This window comes from Equus caballus, chromosome 1 (assembly GCF_041296265.1).
Source record: "Equus caballus isolate H_3958 breed thoroughbred chromosome 1, TB-T2T, whole genome shotgun sequence".
Taxonomy (NCBI): Eukaryota; Metazoa; Chordata; class Mammalia; order Perissodactyla; family Equidae; genus Equus; species Equus caballus.
In genome coordinates this window covers 140,807,526-140,829,091 of record NC_091684.1, presented here as the reverse complement: position 1 = coordinate 140,829,091, position 21,566 = coordinate 140,807,526, and the positions used below count along the sequence as shown (strand labels likewise).

At 40.2% G+C, this 21,566-nt stretch overlaps 1 protein-coding gene across 4 annotated transcripts in view; it reads left to right on the top strand.

The window, feature by feature from the left end:
- Positions 1–21,566, top strand: part of ZNF609 (zinc finger protein 609) — a 208,179-nt gene that overhangs the window by 23,954 nt on the left and 162,659 nt on the right. For 2 of the 4 annotated variants that reach the window (XM_023655464.2, XM_023655459.2), the window contains exon 2: positions 931–1,804. The exons of 1 other annotated variant lie outside the window; for it this stretch is intronic. In XM_023655464.2, the coding sequence (XP_023511232.1) occupies positions 1,058–1,804 (747 nt within the window). In that variant the 5' untranslated portion in view covers positions 931–1,057. Of the gene's footprint in view, positions 1–930; positions 1,805–4,563; positions 4,813–21,566 lie in introns of those variants that run through there. One more of the 4 variants, XM_023655473.2, reaches the window with a different exon arrangement.

Sequence of the window (21,566 nt, the reverse complement as noted above, 5' to 3'; positions counted from 1 at the left end):
TCTTTACCACCTCCCTTTTTTTAGCCAATCTCTATTTCATGTGGTGAGGTCCTGGTATTTATCAGTACAGTGCCATCAATCTTATATAAGAATTTGGAGAGTTATTCCACATTCTTGTGTTAGGTTTCTTTAGTAGTGTTCAGTTATCGATAGGGCAAAATTTTCTGTCTCTTTTTTTTGTTATCTTCATAGGCATTTTCATGGTAAGTGGGAAAGGCCACATTGAATTTTGTTATTTAGACATAATTTGAAACCTGGAGTTTAATACAGCTGATTTAACTGAACTTAAGCTGGTTGGTTGAGTCCTCTCTGAGTTTTGTTTCCAGTAGTTTTGGTTTTTGTCCTTTATCCTGATTTGTATTTTTCCCAGTTCTGCTTGCTTTTCTCTTTTATTCTTAACCGTAATTAGACTTTTTCCCCCCAAGAGTAGAATAGCAAACAATCTATATTATTAGTACAGACAGGCCCTGTTAGTAGAGGGCTTTTAAAACATTTGCTGGACCATGTTCTGAGTCTCTGATAATTTAAGAAGAAGCAAGGAGAAAGAGGGTATGAGTAAAGTTGTGCTAGGGCTTGAATCTGATGTGCCAGGGCCTGTATTGATTGAGGGAGGTTTGCCAGCTGACTGTGGTAGTAGAAGTAAGTCTCTTGGGAATGGGAAACAAACTCTAGAGGATTTCTAGTTAAGACTTACCACAGAATCTCTGGGCAATTGGAAATATTGTACTCTTCCCTGGGGAGATGGAGTGGCAATTAACTTTTCCCTTGGTCCAATGTGACTTGGTTAGAAATACAACTGAACCTGTTTGTCTTGTCCATTGTGATGTGATAGCCACCTAGGAAGGGTCTGTTTTGTGTGGGAGTTTATTTCAGGCTGTCTTCTTGCCTGTATTGTTTCCTTTAACAGCTCTTTAAATTTTCTTTTTCCAGCAATGATGTTGTCCACTGGGCATGTACTGACCAATGTGACAGGTCTGAGAACATAGCTGAAGCTGAAAATAGGAAAGCTGGGGGCAAGGAAGAGCCTTGAATCTTGAGGTGGGACGTTGACTCTAAGATGTCCTTGAGCAGTGGAGCCTCCGGAGGGAAAGGAGTGGATGCAAACCCGGTTGAGACATACGACAGTGGGGATGAATGGGACATTGGAGTAGGGAATCTCATCATTGACCTGGACGCCGATCTGGAAAAGGACCAGCAGAAACTGGAAATGTCAGGCTCAAAGGAGGTGGGGATACCGGCTCCCAATGCTGTGGCCACACTACCAGACAACATCAAGTTTGTGACCCCAGTGCCAGGTCCTCAAGGGAAGGAAGGCAAATCAAAATCCAAAAGGAATAAGAGTGGCAAAGACACTAGCAAACCCACTCCAGGGACTTCCCTGTTCACTCCAAGTGAGGGGGCAGCTAGCAAGAAAGAGGTACAGGGACGCTCAGGAGATGGTACCAATGCAGGAAGCCTGGTTGCTGCTATTGCTCCCAAGGGCTCAGAGAAGGCGGCTAAGGCATCCCGCAGTGTAGCCGGCTCCAAAAAGGAAAAGGAGAACAGCTCATCTAAGAGCAAGAAGGAGAGAAGCGAAGGAGTGGGGACTTGTTCAGAAAAGGATCCTGGGGTCCTCCAGCCAGTTCCCTTGGGAGGACGGGGTGGTCAGTACGATGGAAGTGCAGGGGTGGATACAGGCGCTGTGGAGCCACTTGGGAGTATAGCTATTGAGCCTGGGGCAGCGCTCAATCCTTTGGGAGCTAAACCGGAGCCAGAGGAAGGGGAGAATGAGTGTCGCCCGCTAAAGAAAGTCAAGTCTGAAAAGGTAAGAGGTGGCCAGATCTGGCTGCCCACTGCCAGTCAGAACTGCCCTGGACTAACCACCAAATGCTATGTTCACTCTGTGGGAGGCTATTAGGTTGTGGGTAATGACCAATTATAAGGTCAGAGCAGCTGGTAATGATAATGTGGTTTTGTTCCAAATTAGGGGATTCCCTACAGATGCATGAACAGCAGGCCTGGACATTTTGGAAAAGAATATCTCTTGTTGGGGGCAGCTACTTGGTAGACTGATTTTTCTATAAATCAAGTTGAAAACCTCCCACCTTGTCCCACCTAAGACACTTGTTGCTAGAGGCTGGCATCAGTCTTTATGTGGTCCCCAGCTTGTCTGGCTTTTCATCCTCAGAGTTACTGATAAAATTAATGATAACTTGATAAACTGAACATGCTTTTGGCTGAGTGCTGTTCTTTTTTTCTTTTTTTTTTTTTTAAGATTGGCACTTGAGCTAACAACTGTTGCCAATCTTTTTTTTTTTCCCCCTGCTTTATCTCCCCAAATCCTCCCTGGTACATAGTTGTATATCTTAGTTCTGGGTCCTTCTAGTTGTGGCATGTGGGACCCCACCTCAGCATGACCTGACGAGCAGTGCCATGTCCGCACCCAGGATCCAAACCAGTGAAACCTTGGGCCGCCGGAGTGGAGCACGTGAACTTAACCACTCGGCCACATGGCCGGCCCCCTGAGTGCTGTTCTTAATGGGATAAATGATTCTGCTGGGTCTCTGGAAGAGAAAAGGGTTGAATAATTTTCATGGCATGATATCTACTAAGTGTTCTATTGATGGCTACCAAAGAGCAAAGGGGCATAGTTTGGGACAGGTAAACAAAGGGGCAGGAGGTACTGACTGTATTAAGAGGTACTTAATCAGGCCTTATGAGATAGTGTTGTGGCCATGAAAGTTTGGCCTTGAAAGAGATTCTTTGGCCACTAAAGCTATAGTTCTTGGCCAGGTATCTCCCTCAACTATTGGGAATCAAAGTCTCCTGGTGTTTAATGGCTGCCTAACAGTGTAATGATACCTTGCCTTCTGCTTGACTTGGAAGGACAGGTGCCTGCAGCCCTAGGAGGGACTCTCCTCCTCTGGGAAGATGATCTTGGTTCATGTCCCAGGAAATGGAGCTTGCGGGGTTGGAGCAGAGTAGATGTGAGTCTAGGGTCAGCTCAGGCTGCCTTAAACTTCAGCAGCTTACAATTTCCTGCAAAGCGGCTGGCCTGGTGATGAGCTGTTCATTGGCTCTTGATTTTCCACTCCGTGTTCTGTTCACTCTGTCCTTTCAGCTGATCCCAACAGATGCAACATAAATTGATTTCTCTGTAATTACATTGGCTGCAATAGGGAATACCTATTTCCATATCCAAGTGTTAAGAAATAGAGGCTAGATGTGTGTGTTTGGATGGTGGTGCCCTCTCAGTGCCTAGATTCCAGTAGTAGCTTGCACTTTCTTTGCTGTAGGTATTTTGGTCTTGCCTTTGGTACATCTATAGCTCTTAGCAACATCTGGGCTTCACTGGTAACAGGGCTGTGGATTTTCTTCCGCTAACACCACAAAGGTTCATTCCCTTTTACCAGTGGCAGCTGCCAGAGAGGCTGCCTGTGTTTAGGTGGCAGATGCTGTAGTCCACCTCAGCAGAGTCAAGTTCCAGCTGGTTACTGGCATGGTTCATCCTGTGCTTGGCTGTGATTCACCATTTTCTCTGGGGTACAGATGGATAATACTGTTTTAAAGAGGCCTAGGAGTACCAGGAGTTCTTGCTTCTGTTCCAGGCCCATTAGACTGTTCCCTACATCTGGCTTCAGTAAATTCTTGCCATATATTCACGTTCATAATCATTGTTCTTCCTGTGCTGAAAAGTGGTGACTTCTGAGAGTGGCTTTCATTTCCCTTTCTGTTCAGACCTCTGGACTCATGTTGCAATCGTGTAAACCTAGTAGTAGTCTGTGGATGAAAGGATTAATGGTGCTTAGCTTCATGTTGGATTTAAGTCTAAATGTCCACGATAGTCTCCAACAGAGAAGCAAATGGAACCTGTTTTCTCTTATAGGTGCTGGGACTGCTTGGGTGGCTGCCCTTCAGATTATAATTGGGCTGAAAGATGCGGTACATTCAAGATAAGAATACATCTTTGTGCCAGGGTGGTTTGCCCATTAATAATGTAGCTATGCTATAAGCTTTGTCTCCGAAGGAGACTGAGAGTAGGGCAGGGGAATGAGAGAGAAAAGGGAGAGAGACTGTGCTTCAGTTTTTGGAAGAAAGATAAAATTGCTGGGAAGTACTTTTAGAAGCAGAAAATTTGCTGTGCAGTTTGGTGTTACTGTAAGCAAGAACCTGCTTTCTTAATTCCTTTCCCTGTTCCCTCAAGCCTTTTGAACAGTCTAGTTCTAGGGGTGCCTTTCCATAAAGCCTTTGACCATTGAAATAAATAATTATTTAAATAGATGTTTGGAAGTTGCTAGGATATGAAAACACTCTGTGCAGGGAGAGAGCATTTCTGGAATGGGAGGAGGGGAAGACACAAGTTAAAGGAAAAAAGGCTAGAAATGTTGCAGAGGAGCTGCTTTAGAGAAACAAGGACCCCAGGGTTTTGGGGCATAATAGATGCTCAGTCAATGTTTGATGATTAGTACTATAGTTATAAGCTAAGTCTTTGAACACTTCTTTAAGATTTTTCTGAGATATGGACTAGCCTGTGGCTTAACTGGTTTGGAATGTTCCTTCCATGTGGGGACAACCAACAGAACCAAAACAGATGTTTTGATATAATCTAAGAATTACATACTCTGAGCTGGGAACTATCATGAAGAGGAAACACTCATAAAATTTGGAAAGTATCTTGACTGGAGTCTTCCCCACCCCCACCCCCCTTGGAAAAAGGAGAGAAGACAAATGGAGTTTGTGGCGTAGGATAGAATTGTCACATGTCTGCTACCAGCTTATGAGGGAGATTTGAATATTCAAATTATCTACCTCATGACCTTCTCTCTCATCAAGGTAGGTATCTCAGACTATGGCAGAGGGAATTTTCTGTGAGCCAAAGATGTGGATTTCCTGTCATGGAATCCCACTTTTGCTCCACCATACCTCTCTCTCTGGCAGGGCTCATTGTGTTGTTTCACAGAGTTCTAGGAGAGACCAGTGATGGCTCTTAGCAACTGCTGCTGCCCTGAATTGTTATTGAACACTCCTGTCTCATACTTGAACACTCCTGTCTCATACTTCCTGCCAGCTGAAGAGATGGGGGAGGGAGAGTTGAGGAATAAACAAGACAGAGCCTTCCCGCTCCTGCCTGTTCCCTTGCCTTTGGTTTGATTGATAGGTTGTTAAGTTAGAGATGGAAGGGGAGGTAGGGAGGAGCGAGTGTGTCTGTCTGAATGTCCCGAGCTTAGTGATGGTGTTGCCACACTGACAAGCAAGAAAAAAAGAATTTACAAACCATGGAAGGCAAAGATCTATCTGTGCCGACTCTGTCAGAGTCAGGGCTTGAAAGTCGGAGTTTAAGGTGAGACTCCTTTTTTTTCAAATCATATAATGTAACCAGTAGGCTCTAGTGGCTAAAGGATTTAGAAGTTTGCAACTAGAAGCTCCCCTTGCCTCTTTAGCTACTGTTTTTGATCTTACGAGGTAAGAACACTGCACTCTGCTTTCCCCATGTTTGTGTCTCAGCTTCTGCTCTCAGAATGCTGCGTATATTTACCACTTCCCCCATTAGTTAAGGATACAAAGAAAATGATAAAGTGTGCTCTTTGCTCTTTCGCCTTCTGATCATGCTTGCTATCATATCCTGTGCTCTGAGAGCATCTTCCTTTGCCCTTGGTTTTGTTTTCCTGCCCTAGTTTATGCCTTCCAGCTCAGTTCTCTTGTGTTGCAATCCCTCATTGCCCAACCAAGGTCAGGTCTCTTATTCCTTCGGATCCAAGGCTTTCTCTCTTAACACCTTCCTCCTTCACTAGCTGTTCTTTCTCAGCTGTTGATAGCATACCAGTCAGGCTTGCTTCCTGAAGCCAAATGCCCTCAAGCATTTTCCTTCATGGAAAAAATTTATTTATTTATTTATTTTTTTTTTGAGGAAGATTAGCCCTGAGCTAACATCTGCTGCCAGTCCTCCTCTTTTTGCTGAGGAAGACTGGCCCTGAACTAATATCCGTGCCCACCTTCCTCTACTTGCTATGTGGGACACCTACCACAGCATGGCTTGCCAAGCGGTGCTGTGTCCACACCCAGGATCCGAACTGACGAGCCCCAGGCCGCCAAAGCGGAACGGGCGAACTTAACTGCTGTGCCACTGGGCCTGCCCCCTCATGGAAAAAATTTAAATAGAAGTTGATATTTATGTGGGAAAGAGATGTGTTCTCTAACTGCAACAGAGCCTGAGCTTAATTTATTTATTCTTCAGCAGCCCTTTTCCATCTGAGTGTTGTAATTCAAGGAGGGCCCAGAGAAAAATTATCTTGTCCAGTCTCCTCATTTTGTAAAAGAGGAACCTAAGACCAGAGAGGTTATGTGACTTGCCTAGGCTCTCACAGGTAGTCAATGGCAAAGCCACGCATAGAAACCAGGTTTTTGGTTACCAAGTTCTAGTGGTATATTGTTACTCCCGGATTTTTAACAAATCTTTAACTGTTATGAGGAATTCTCTATTTTTCCACTTTAAAGACTAACTCAGAAACATTGGATATAAATGTCCAGATACTCTTAAGATGCTTTCGTTTGTTTTTCATACTGATTTTAACATTGTAGACAATGAAGAAAGGATCTTTGAGTTTAGGGTTTTTTGGTAAGGCGATGATGTTTGCAAAGAACAATCATTTACAGCTGGTGCTAAACCTATCCTACTGTATATAAAGAGCGAAAATTACGTTTTTTTTAAAATATTGGCCCTGAGCTAACATCTGTTGCCAGGCTTCTTTTTTTTCCCCCTTTTTCTCCTCAAAGCCCCCCACTACCTAGTTGTATATTCTAGTTGTAGGTCCTTCTAGTTCTGCTATGCGGGATGCCGCCGGAAGCGGAGCGCGTATGGAACTTAACCACTACACCACCGGGCCAGCCCCAGGGAAAGTTTAAACTGCTACTTTTTGGGTTTTTTTAAAGATTTTATTTTTTTTTTTCCTTTTTCTCCCCAAAGCCCCCCCGGTACATATTTGTGTATTTTTAGTTGTGGGTCCTTCTAGTTGTGGCACGTGGGATGCCGCCTCAGCATGGCCTGATGAGCAGCGCCATGTCCACGCCCAGGATTCAAACCAGCGAAACCCTGGGCGGCCAAAACAGAGCACATGAACTTAACCACTCGGCCATGGGGCAGGCCCTTAAACTGCTCTTTTGAGCTTGACTTCTTGAGGGGGACTGTGTTCTGGAATATTGCATCCTGTCAAATTTTCATTGTAATCATTGAAGCATTGCCAGTTGCAGGTAGTTGCCAGTTCACTCTTTATTTGGCAATTGCAGGTAGGTAAAAAAAACCCTGCCTTGGTGCTTCTTGGACATATCACTAATAGGCAGACCTTAAATGTATTGTGGATATTGTTTTGTAAAGAGATGACATAGGATAAGATACCACTATCGCCCTTCATTCGTTCAGAACATTGAGTGCATTTTAGAATCCAGGTATTGTGCTTGGTGCTGAGTATACACTGGTGAATGAAACAGAAATGGTTCCTGCTTTTTGAGGAGCTTAAAATTTGCCATCTAGAGCAGAATTCCTGAAATTGTGGTCCATAAAACCATGTGTATCGTATCACCTGAGTGCCAAAAATGCAGATTCTTGAACCCTACCTCAGAACTGCTATATAAGTTTTAGACATAGAAGCCCAGAAATCTGTACTTACAGAAGACTCTCTGGATAATTTCTATATAATTCAACGTTTGAGAACCATTGTGAATTTTCTTTATAAGGTAGGCGTTAGGAGCCACTTCTGACTTAAAACACAAGCCTTCTACACTTAAATTTCACATCAACTCATATGTATAACTTAGTGGTAAAGAGTATAAACTCTGTAGCCAGACTACCTGGGTTTGTATCCCAGCTTTGCCACTTATTAACTGAGTGATCTTGAGCAAGTTACTTAACTGTTCTACCTTAGTTTTCTTATCAGCAAAATGAGGGAAACAATAGTCCCTACATAGGGTTGTTGTGAGATTAAATTAGTTACTTCATATAAAACACTTAGAACAGTGCTTGGCACATGGGAAGCATTCAGTAAATATTAGGAAAAAAGAAAAACATGTTTTGATGTAAAATGTGTCAGTCTGCCCTAGACAATAATGGACCGAAATGTAACAACATTCTACCTATACAGGAAGCCCAGTATAAATAGATAAACATGTTGGCTAAGATTTTCAGCACTGTGCTCAGAAGTAGTTCCAAACCTGGCTTGGGAATTTTGCATGCTGGTGATGTGTTCTAAAGCCCCTGGTATTTGTAATGGAGTTTGGGAGTTGGGAGACCAAAAATTGGCTCCAAAGGATACTGAAGTAGCCTGTTGAATTTCAGATTTCATATGAATTGAGTTTCCTTTCTGGCCATATCTCTGGTGTGGGGTGTTGGGTATGTAGGATAGATGTTACTGTGGGTTTCCCAGCATGTGCAATCTCATGTATGCTGGAAGGGCACTAAATGTTTTGTTTCTACAGAAGAGTGCATGGAAAATCTAAGTCCTAGTCCTTAATCTTCCTCCCCCAGAGTGAACTTGTATTTTTGCCATTTGGGTATAAGAGCTTTTACCAGCAGAGCTCATCCAGGGAGGCAGCAGGGCTTGGGCTTTCAGGCTGGAGGTGGCAGTAATATACACAGCTAAGATCCTGCCACTGCTGGTTGTCTGAGCCCTCCTCTCTGTGGTTTTCACTCTTCAAGCCATGCTTGAGTAACCCGCCTCCAGAGCTGCTGACAGGGCCGTGTTCAGAGGCCTTGGAAATTACGCTGTTCATTTCCTTATCATCCCCTGACCTGCAGTGCAGAGCCTTCTGGTGCAGGAACAAGGCAGAAAAAAATCCAGACGGCTCCCAGCCAGCATGTGTCAAGGGCTACAAAGAAGGAAATTGGACTTGCTCACTTAAAAACTGTGGGGTTAGGCTTTGATTTTTGGTTCCTGCTGAGAGTTATTTGTGTGTGCACGCATGTTCTATCTCTGTGTATGTGTATAGAATGAGTCTGAGCATGGCAAAGCTGTAGAGGAGGAGTATCTGAAAGTAGAGAACAGAGGGAAGATTGCTTTTCTCTTCAGTTAATTTCCCAATTGTGCCATTGGAATGGGCCTGGCAGGATTAGCATCAGGAAGGTGCCAGGCCATATTAATATTTTAAAATATGTTTCTCCTGATACAGTTTAGTCATGGTTGGGAGCACCCACCCAAGTAAGAAGCTTCCCTGGCTGGCTGAAGAGACATTTTTAACAAATCCTATTCCCTGAAGTCATTCATCCTAGATAACATTGGCATAATCAATGTTTAAGCTACCTAAGAAAGTATAGACTTTGGGTCAGTTTTAGGTAAGAGGAATAGCTTTTGAGATGGAGGATAGTGTGACAAAGGAGAGACAGGAAGAATTTATAGCATTTTGAAATTTTCTGGCTGTAGGGCAGAATTCTATTATATTTTCAGAGTCTGTCCTTTTTTCAGTATTACAAAATAATCTACTTCCTTTTTCTTTTGGCATTTCTCTTGCCCTGGGAGATCTAAAGGTAACACTTTTCAGGCTGAAGAAGTAAAGTGTGGATGGTAAGAGGTTCTTGAGCAGAGTTTACAATCATTCTGTCCTTAATTTTCCTTTTTTTGGATTTCCACTTCCTTAATGTCATTGGTCACCTTTGTTAAGTGAGGAAGTAGTCTTTTAGCTTTCAGCCCCTGCAGGTGTTTTTAAATCCTAAGTGTCTGTCTTGTTGGAAGTACTCTAGAGAAGTGTTTTCACATGAGAAGGTGATAGCTAAGGTGAGCGAGGATTACTTCCTTTTACCTTCTTATAAAGCAGTGTCCCTGTACCAGCAGCAGCATCTGGGAACTTGTTAAAAATTTGAATATCAGGCTCCATCCCAGGTCCCCAGATCAGAAACTCTAGGGTTGAGGCCCAGCAATTTGTGTTTTAACGTGAGCACTCCCATTGATCGTGATATACACTAAAGTTTGAGATCGTCTGTTGTAGAACACCCTTCCCTTTTAATAGTGAGATCACATTCACCAAAAACTTTAAGGGATAAAAAGTAACTCAGGACAGTAGGTATGATTTTTTTTTCCTGAGTTCTTGTCCAAACTGACAAGAATCTAAAATTGGAAAGATTTGGGACTTTGAGAACAGAAGAGAGATTCAAATTATTTAACTTTTCTAAGCCTCACTTTTCTCATCAGTTATGTAGAAGTGAATAATAGTACTGACCTCATAGGGTTATTGTGAGGATTAGATGAGATAAAGAGGGTTAAGCACTCAGCCCAGAGCCTAGCATATCCTAAGTACTCAATAAATGTTAGCTATTGCTGATATAATGTTATTAGCTATGAAGTGCAAGGTCATAGTGAAATTAAAGTGAAAGGATATCCTGAGAGACTTTGAAGAGTTAAGCCCCAGGAGATTTTGGAAAATAATGAGTTTGTGATAGCTAATATTCTGATTCCTGCTGATTTCCAGGAAGGCTTGACAAGAGACTGATTCAGAGCATTTGGAGCCATTGAGGTTTGGGGCTTTATTGTTTGATTGGTTGGTTAGTTTGGAAGGGTTTATTGGACTCCGTTTGGTGCAGGGCTGATCTCAGGCTGAAGAACCATGGCTCTTGCTTAGCTATTTCCCATTAAAGTTGGTTTGTTTGGTATATACACAGCTTTCTGAAGTATTTTTCTAAGTATTAAAATGAATATAACATGATCGTTTTAGTTTAGAACATTTTTTTTTCCCCTCTGTTAATCGTCAAAGAGTGCAGACTTTAGCCTTTTGAAGGGATTAGAACTCCTTCCTACAGGTAGTCTGAACAGCCAGGAGAAGAATGAGGATTGAGATGCTTTTTGTGAATTTTGTCGCTAACTGTAGGAAATAAAAAGGTGGTTCTTAGATTTTTGGAAGTGGTCTGTTTTCAACTTGAAATGTTATCTGTTGGGAGAGCACAATTTGACTGTGCACCTGAAAAATACTCTAATGGCTTTTTAAATTTGAGACCCACTGAGCTCTGGCCTTAGTGGCAAATACTAGATTGTGTTTAGATGAGCCAGACCTGGCCGTTAAACCCTTTCTTGGCTTTTTGTTGTTGTTGTTGTTTTGGAGATATAATTGGCATGTTATGTTAGTTTCAAGTGTACAACATAATGATTTGATATTTGTAGATATTGCAAGATGATCACTTCAATAAGTTCAATTAACATCCATCACCATACATAATTACAAATTTTTTCTTGTCGTGAAAACTTTCAGGATTCACTCTCCTAGGTTTCAAATATGTAATACAGTATTATTAACTATAGTCACCATGCTATACATTATATCCCCATGACATACTCATTTTATAAGTGGAAATTTGTAACTTTTGATCCTCTTCCCCGCTTTTGCCTACCCCTCACCTCAGGCAACCACCAATCTGTTCTCTATATCCATGAGCTTGTTTTTTTTGTTTGTTTTGTTTTTAGATTCCACATATAAGTGAGATTATATGGTATTTATCTTTTTCTGTCTGACTTATTTCGCTTAGCATAATGCCCTCAAGGTCCATCCATGTTTTGCAAATGACAAAATTCCATTCTTTCTTTTTTTTTTTACAGCTGAATAATATTCCATTGTGTGTGTGTGTGTATTCATATATATATATATATATATACACACCACATTTTCTTTATTCATTCCTCCAACCATGGACGTTTAGATCGTCTTCATGTCTTGGTTATTGTAAATAATGCTGCAGTGAACATGGGGGTGCAGATATTTTTTTGAATTAGTTTTTTCATTTTCTTTGGATAAATACCCAGAAATGGAATTGCTGGATCATATGGTAGTTCTGTTTTTAATTTTTTGAGGATCCTTCGAACTATTTTCCATAGTGATTGCACCAATTTACATTCTCACCAACAGTGCACAAGGGTTTCCTTTTCTCTACATCCCTGCCAAGACTTGTTATCTCTTGTCTTTTTGATAATATCCATTCTAACAGGTGTAAGGTGATATCTCGTTGTGGTTTTGATTTGCATTTCCCTGATGATCAGTGATGTAGAACATCTTTTCGTGTGCCTGTTGGCCATCTGTATGTCTTCCCTTGGCCTCTGTTTTTGTTTGGTAATGGATTCTCTTCATTTATTATCACTCATGTAAAAAGTTTTTGTTGTTATTGTTTTTTTCGGTGAGGAAGATTGGCCCTGAGCTAACACCTGTTGCCAGTCTTCCTCTGTTTTTGCTTGAAGAAGATTAGCCCTGAGCTAACGTCTATGCCAGTCTTTTCTATTTGGTTTGTAGGATGCTGCCACAGCATAGCTTGATGAATGGTATGTGAGTCTGTGCCCAGGATCCGAACCCATGAACCCTGGGCTGCCAAAGCAGAGCACGTGAACTTAACCGCTATACCACTGGGCTGGCCCCTGTGAAGAGTTTTTTATAATCTGGTACCCAGCCCACTCAGCTTAGAGTTGATATTTCCTAGTTGATATATTTCTTCAGAAGTCAAGTACGTCGTTCTGCACTGAATCAAACCTTAGTGAAAGTTAATAGAAAGTATTGTAGGAAGGAGGTAAACATATTCATCATATCACACCAATCAAAGTAGCATGAGGTTAGAGAAATTAACGTTCAGACTGAAGAGTCTCTTGGTGCTGAGGCTTCTCAACTGGAGGTGCATATCAGAATCACTTCTGGAGCTTTTACAAAGTAAAAGTGCCCTAGTGAAGTAAAATCTTTAGGGTTGGGGACCCCAAGCATGTACAGGTTCTTTTAAAACTTCAACAGGTACTTTTAATATACCTCCTGGTTAAAAACCACTACTGTTGTGGAAAGGACTGTAGCTTCACTACACAGCCTCTGGGAATCCATGTTACTCCCTTAGCCGTGGAACTCTTAAAGTTGTCCTTGCTTTTTTCCATTTCCAGGTGGAGTATGCACTGCACTTTAGATATCGTGTGAACCTCGAGTGTTTTACAGCATGCTCAAGATTCTCCTGCAACTCTCCTTTTTCATAGCTCAGTCATTGTGTTGGGGTCAGTCATCTAGGAATACAGCTATAATGACTCTGACTTCTCATTATCCCCTTAATTAGAATTAATTGTTGAATTTCTGATAGTTACAGCCTTTAAGGCAGAGCATCCATTTCAGTGTTACTGATTCAGTTTTAAATTATCATTCCAGAATGTTTTAGACAAATTTGAGCAAAATTCTTATGACTAGATACGTTTGCCATATATAGGCAATTTGTGATATTTTTCCCATGTAAATTAGAAGGGAACAGAAAACAGGCTTACATAATCTAAATTTATTGCTAATCCAAAAGAAGTTTCTTTTCTCATTGATTTGTGAATGTATTTCTGTGTTTATTATTGGACAATGGTGTACTTAATTTTCTCAAAATCCATGGCACCCCGAAATAAAATAATGCAGCTATCCAATAAAGACTTTATTCCTGAGCCTGCTTCTGGACACATTCAAATTAAACTTGCTATTTTCAGAAGAGAGAGCGTCACCTCACAGAAATAGTAGAAGTTCCATCTCTAAGTTCTTTGTGTTTTTTTAAATAAACATATACTATTTCTTTGAAGTCAAGAGAAGAAGTAAATGTTTTTGAGTATAAAGTAATTCCCTGCTCAGATTTTAATTCTCATACCTAAGGAAGAATAGTAATTAGAATGCTAATTGTTATTTGAGATGAACACATATTTAATATGCTGCATACTCATAGTTAAAAATATTATGGAATGTCATTATTTTGGACAAAATTATAATTATATAACCTTAAATTCTCATATAATAAAATTTAGCATATGGTTTTTAGTACTGTACATTTATTACCTGTGCTCGCAGAATTTACATTAATCTGTACTTTAGATGGGTCTTTTTAGGTTTTGGAGTATCTCAGATGCATATACCATTACATAGGAGAAAAAATTGGCAAAAGTGGGGAAGAAGTCATCATACAAAGTAACCAGACATTTATATACACCATATTAGACTAGATCTTAATTCTATCAGTATACAGATTCCTAAACTTGTTGTAGTGTCTTTTAGATAAAATATGCCATAAAGCATTTTTCATTTTGCTTTTACATATGTGCTTGGATTGAGAATGTAGGGATTTGAAATCAAACAAGCTGATTGCTTCTTACAATTTCAGAAAGAGACAGAGAAGTTCTTTCATTTTTGTTTGCCTCTCGTATCTCTCCTGTCCTTTCCCATCTCTTACAAGGATCAGGTTCTAAAGTCAGGGTGTGAAGCACTGAATCAGAAAGTACCCTTAAAAATTACTTAAGATGACGCCATGTTGGACATTGACATGCTGGCTTCATAAATTCAACACAAACAGTTTTTTCTCCAGCATTGAAACAAACCATTATTTCTTCAGTTGCAGTCTCATGTAAAAGCTGGCTTCTGTTTAAGGACTGTATTAATGAAAAATATGTATTTGTAATTACCCTAACCCTGGTGAAATGCTTACACTATGAGAGGCACATGATAGTAGAAACCAGATAAGTGAACAGCCAGTTCAAGTCTTCCATTTCTGGCTCCCTCCAGAGTATATACTCAATGAGTAGAATAACTGTGAGGCCCAAACCATTCAAATTGTTCGTTTTTCTTTGTTTTTTTTTTTTTTTTTGCCAGCCACATATAGTTGATTTGATTATGTTTGTTCAGTTATTTGTTTAGTGTACAAAGATATTTTATGACAGTAGAGGAAACCTTTGGGTCCAGATTCTCTCTATAGTAGAAATTTACAGGCCCAAGGATTGAACCCATCTAAATATAATCATTATTCTTTTGTAGCATTTACTTTTCAATTCCAACTTTCATGTTCCTTACCATACCCACAAATTCCTTCTCTTTGGATCCCCTTGGTCACTGAATAAATGAGGCTGTTTCTATATGGTAAACTCAAGTCTTAACCCTTGAGTTAGACAGGAACCATCCTATAAGCGAACTGAACAACAGCTATTCTCTTCTTACTAACATAAATATCTCTGATATTTAGTCTAGTCTAGTCTAGTCTAGTCTCTCTTTCTTAGGCCCATTGCCTTTAGTAACTTCTTTGAGCTACTCTTCACTTTCTGTCCTTTTCTGGCTTTCAGCCAGAATCTAAACCATGCTTTTAAAAAATCCTGTTGTTACTTTAATTATTTTTTGTTATTTCTGAGACTCACCTTTACATTTGTTATTGGTCCTTCTTAACCAGATGGGATATATTTAGTTATGCAGATTTAGAGAGGGCTTTTCTCCTCTTCCCCAATTGAAAATAATTACCCAGGAAAAAGTAGTCGTTTTTTTATGTTCTACCATGGGCATTCATTATAGTCGGGGCACAGCATTGGTTGTATCAAGAAAACCATTGTACTGTTGATGATGAGGTTTTACCCATAGTTTGAAATTGCTGTTAGCTACTGCTTAAAGGTGACACTGCCGTGAATAAGTATACCTTATTTGAAGGCTTGGTGCCAGTGCTATGCTTTTAGCTGTGTGCTAGTGGCAGCTCTTGGACAGAACATTACAATTGCCCTGTAGGATGGAGAGACAGAAGTTTTCACGTTGAAGAGCTAAGTAAAAATGATTCTGGGTGTAGATAAATACATCATCACAGAGGAGGTAGAAAAGTACAGTTTGCTTCTCCTTGGGAAGCAGTTTGCTCAGGGCATAGCTCTTAGAAACGGAAATTCTGAGCTTACTGATTTGGGAAGCTCTGGGTTTTTGCCCCTCAGCCTTTGTAAAATAGAACTTCTTTTCAAAGGGGATGGGAAAAGGCTTAAAATAATTTCACTTCCTGACCCTCTAATCACCCACTTAGAACTAAGCAGGTAGGTCTTCTCAAATATCACACACAGAGGAAAAGACTGACTATTGTGTAGAAGCTAAGTTAGGTGGGGCTGTCCCTAGCTTCTGCTGGACTAGTGACCTGAAGTGGCATTCAGAGCAAAGTTGGGGAAGATAGTTGGAAAATAATACCTCAATGATGTTTTCATATCTGACGAAAATTTTCAGATTTTCATTTGTTTTTATTCCCTAGTCACATTGTATCCTCCGTTTCATGTCTGATAACCAAAAACAGCAGAAAAGGGCCAGGCAAATCCTACTTTAATCGTTCCCATTCCCTTGCCTCCATAAAGCTTTGATACTGGTGAAAGCTTGTTGAAATGAGCTGGGAGCAGCTTGAGAGGTCTGTTTGTAAGGCAGTGGCAGTGAAGAGGTAATAGGGTTGGGCTTTGTCATGGTGGTGAATGAGCGCTTGAATATAAACTTTGATAGTTTGTTTTTAATTTTAACAGCAAGAAAGAAATCTTAGTACTTTCCCTACCACCTATTTACTGGTTGTTGGTTTATCACCCTTTGGGGGTGGTTATGGCTAGAAATTGTAGGAGTTGATAGCAAGAGATGATGTCTTTTGGTCTAGATAATATCTCTCAACAAACAAATGAATAGGACTTTTAAAGGAAACTTAGATTTTGGTGTGGTGCTCACTTAGTAAAAATTATCTTTTCTTAAATTTTCTCGTATTGATCTTATCTTAGAGATGGATGGTTCCTTATCACTCACTGCATTTGTCGTGCTTGTATGTTTCTATATCTTTGAGAACCATTTCCAAACTTTGTCTTGCAGGCTACTGAATAATAAGTCCAGTGGGCATACAGTCTAGTAGGAGAGACAGAATGGAATCAAATCACGTGTGTATCAGGGTGGAGGTCAGAGAAAATATTCATGAAGAGGTCTGAGTAAATATCTGAAGGATGAATAGTTAATTTGGAGGAGAGAGTTAAATGAATGAACAACCAAGTGGAAGTGTCCGTTAAGGTCTGGAGGTCATGGGAGAGAACTGGAAATCCAAAGATGTAGGAGTTACTAAAGTGAACAAATAAATGGTAATTGACACCATACAAGTGGTTGAATTTACCTGAGGAGAATGTGTCTGTTGAATGGGACGAAAAGAAGGGGGCACAGGATAGATCCCTGAGGAACTCCAAAAAGGTGGCTAACTTGGATGGTATATTAGGAAGTGCTTCCTTGTGTAATGGAGAGCATACAAAACTACAGCCGGGAATACATGCCTACAAAAACATTAAGAAATTCTCTGAAAGGGATTATAGAACTTGCTTGGTTCTGTAGTTAGATTTGATTTACTGGATTGAATTATACTTTAAGGAAAAGTCCCTTTCCCATGCTACTTGTGAACAATGAAAGAGTAATCCTTGCTTTTTACTACAACCATTTTCTGTATTTTTCCTGCTTTTCATTGCATCTTCCAAATCATTCTCAACTTCCATTATGGAATTAAAATAAAATCATAGAGTTTGTAATTAGATCTGTGTTTGAATTCCAATACTGCCAATTAGTAGATGTGGGATCTTGCAGATTAACCTCTCTGAATCTCATTTTCCTTAAATTTTGTGTGGATTAAAAGTGCCCTGTAAGTGCATAGTATGGGTTGATCTAGGAGTGGTAGACCAGCAACTACAAATGTCTGGTCTATTTTCTCTTCCTTGCAGCCTCTCCTGTTTTTCCAGGCAGGTGAGTTTTTTCATCTGTGATCATTGAGGCTCTACCCCACCTCTTCATGGCATCATGCAACAGCAGCTTTTCTGCTAGAGCAAAGGTGTTTTGTATTTTAGTGGTAGAAGTCCCTTCTAGAGAGGAAGTAGAAGGAGGGTTTCTGGATTGTTGTAATCCGGGGTCTTTCAGCACCACCACGGTTAGCATTTGGGGCTAGGTAATTCTTTATTGTAGGGGCGATCCTGTGTATTGTAGGATGTTTAACACCATCCTTGCCTTTACCCATAAGATGCCAGTAGCATTCTGCCCAAGTTGAGATGACCAAAAATGTTTCCGGACATTGCCACATGTATCCTAGAGGGCAAGATCTCCATTTTAGAACTGTTTGCTACTATTTCTTGATGTGTGTTACACAACTGTGTATGTTTATGAAAATGCAGTGAGCTGTACATATATGATATATGCAGTTTTCTGTTGTGAATATTATGTTTCCACGAAAAGTTTTTTTTAAATCCTTTTTTCACCAAAGACAGTAGAGAACCAGACTCTAACCTGTAACTTCATCTAAGTATGTCTCGGTTTTCACTCTTCTTCCTCAATCCCTAAAAGGTGAGGGGGAATTAAAGGGAGAAAGTGGGCCATGGAAGAATGGAAAGGTAGCATAAAATAGTCTGAAAATCTGGCTTCCAAGTGTCTCTTATCAACTCCTAGCCAATAGTGTATGGAATTCAACCTAGGAAAGTTTCTTTTACAAAATTTCAGAAATAAGTTCTGGGTACAGGACAGAGTTGAATTATCAGCAAAACAGGGATCTTTCTTTCCACACTTTCTGTACTGTGTTAGCAAAGGAGAGGATCACCTGATCTTGGTCATTTCAACTCTTAGGACCCCTTTCTTGATGGCAACTGAAGGCACTTCTGAAAGTGTTTGCTTTTACCTTTAGTATAAAATCTTTCCGTTTTTCTCTACTTTGTATAGGTGGATAGAATGACCTTCCATATTGGATGATGTTGACTGCTCCCTGAGAATATAGTCCCCAGAAAAGTCTTTGGATAGGACCCAAGCTGGAAGCAATAGGTTAAGTAACCCACCTCAGTTTCTTGAAAGGAGTCCAAGAAAATACCCCATTTTGAAGTTAGAAAGATCCTGTAAAGAGAGGGCAGGCCTTGGGCCAAGCAGCCTTTGAGGTGGTAACCAGCTCATAAACAAGAACTGGCATGTGCCAGCAGAGTCTCTCATCTTGGCTCCACAGTTGGCTGAGGAGAGAAATGTGTGGAAGGCTCTGTAAGTGGAAGAATTGTTCTTGGCTTTGGCTGTAGTGTGGCTGGAAATAGAGCAGGGAGGGATTTTGGTCTCTGGGGTCTGGGCATAGCCCTGAGGGAAGGGTTTTTTCCTCTCCTTTTCTTGTTTTGTTTTAATTTTTTCCTCCCCCCCCCCCCCGCCTAGTGTTAACATTTACAGGCACAGGAAATGGTTGGATATGGAGTGTTTTACAATTCTCCTAGAACAGCCTATTAATATTCTGATCTGCCAAGGCGAAAGCCAGAAGGGATTTAACTAGGTAGAATCAAGGCTCATAACTTTTATGAAAGTGCCCTAAGCAAGGTACTGTCAGTTTATTTGGAAGTGTTTTAAGTTTTACTAAAATCCCATCATTGCCAGCGTGGTTTTTTAAAGAGAATAGACAGCCATGGTGGCTAAACCAAGGAGACCAGTAAGACCTGAAATTGACAGCAGAGTGAGCCATCTGAGGACAAAAGGAGAGCATTGGTATGGGAAAAAGGTGCAACTATGCCTCAGGACTCTTGTCCCCTCATTATTCTTTACTGGCCCTGGCAGCTGCCAAAGCTTGCTCAATGGAGTTGTGGGCTGGGGATTGTTTCTTAATTCCTGTATAGGAGTACCAAGCTTCAGTTGTGTTATCTAGGCTCTGAGCCTCTGGCACTTGGCTAAGGCATTTGCTGAGGCATCTGGTGACTCTAGACAAAAGCCTATTTTGTCAGAGAGAAGATTGGGGTAAAGTACAAGCATGGTTATCTCTGATGCCCTCAGGGCAAACTGTCTACTTGGCAAGTGAGAATGTCTTGACCTTGTGAATTATAGCAACCTGTCTACTTGGTCTGATGTTTCTTTGAGATAATTTTCTTCTAGTGAAGTTTCAGCATTCAGGCATTGAAACCTACTATTAGTGCCTTTTTAAAAAAAGTTGTAAATATCATAAAAGTGATAAATGCTTTATTATAAAGAATTTGGAAAATGCAGAAAGGTAAAAGGAAGAACAGAAAAATCATATTTAATTCTATATTCGTTTTAACAGAAGAATTTTTTTTAATGTTGTGGAACTAGTTGAGATTATTGGTTCAGGACTGGCATGGCCATCATCTACATCTCATGAATCTCAACCCCGTTCCCTTAAGCATCTTTAATTTTCCCATTTGAGAACTGACCTGGTCTGGCCCTGCTTGGCTAGATTTTATTACATTTGATGAAATTTCACCCTGGAGTATGAAACTCTGTCTTCTATATTTAAGTTTTTATAACTTGTCTCAAGCCAGGTTTTTATCTTCATCTGTGATTCTTTTTAGAAGTCTGGGTGTTTATTTTGTTTTTTAAATTAGTAGTGATGAATGAGTGTGTAGGGGGGAATGGTTTTGTTATTTATTTTATTTATTTATTTTAATTTTTTTTTTTTGATGAGGAAGGTTCACCCTGAGCTACCATCTGTGCCAGTCTTCCTCTATTTTGTATGTGGGTTGCCACCACAGTGTGGCTCACAAGTGGTGTGTGGATCCATGCCCAGGATCTGAATCCACGAACCCCAGGCCACTGAAGTGGAGCACACCGAACTTAACCACTACACTACGGGGCTGGTGCCAGTTTTGTTAGTTTTGAAGGCTAAGTGTTAATCTGTTTCCCCTTTTTGGACAGAGGTATCTGTAATGTAATGATTTGCTTTCATTGATAAGCTTGGTCAAGAAAGTCGTCTGAGATTTCTTGTTGTATAAAAAGAAAAGTGTTGTCTTTCATAGAATCTTGAGACAAACTGAGCCACAGGGACTTTTTCTTTTCGCTTAGAGTAACATTTTAGTTAAGGCAACTGCACAGAAATCAATCTCCTTCTTTTTCTGTATAATTTTCTATCTGAATTTATATTGACTAGTCTGGACTTCTACTTATTAGATGTTTACATAGATGTTTAGATTTTCATTTAACTCTTCGATGTTTGTGGTAAAGAAAATTAAAATCGTGGCCTACTAGGGAAATGTATTTTGGACTTATTTGTTGTTCCTCTTTAATGTTAAAATGAAGCAAGGACTACAAGAGACTGGTGGCTAAAAGTACTCTCTGACATTTGCAATATCAAATGTAGCCTTTCCCAAAAGAGACTTTCATTAATATATTTATGATCTTTTGACAGAACAGAATTGGGATTCTAGCTGGGTATACTTTATTTTATATTCTCTGGAAGTATGCATTCTATACTGATAGGTCATTATTGTAGATTTCCTTTTCATTTAACATGGAATCTCTCCGTATAATTGGGGAGAGGGAGCTTCCAGTCAAAATAATTACTGTAGTGGCTCTGAGACTAGTCTTTGAAACTATTGTCAGCACTTTGATTGAAGAAGTCAAATCAGGATTGACCACCTAATAGTAGGCTTTGACCAGGAGCCTGACTTAAGAATTTAAGGAAATCTTTGAAAATCTTCCATGTGATTAACTTAAATTTCATGTGAATGGAAGGTTGAGAAATGCTGTCTGGTGGCCTAAAGTGTGGGCAGAATTTCAGCTTTTTGCCTGTTTGTCAGATGGCTTTCATGTTCCTGCCTTTCCTTATTTATTGTCAAAAAAGTAGAAAATAATCTGTTTCCAGAACCCATTAATAACTGTTAGATAGTTGGAGAATTTGGGGAGAAGAGGTGAGCTAACAGGTTATATGTGGGGATTTCTTTTTCCTTGTACAAGTTTTTGAAAATTAAGATACTCACATTTTCTTTTTTTTAAGTGTACAATTCAGTGGTTTTATAGTATATTTATAAAGTTGTCCAACCCTCACCATTGTTTAATTCAAGAATATTTCATGACCCCAGGAAAAAGTCTTTGGAACCATTAGC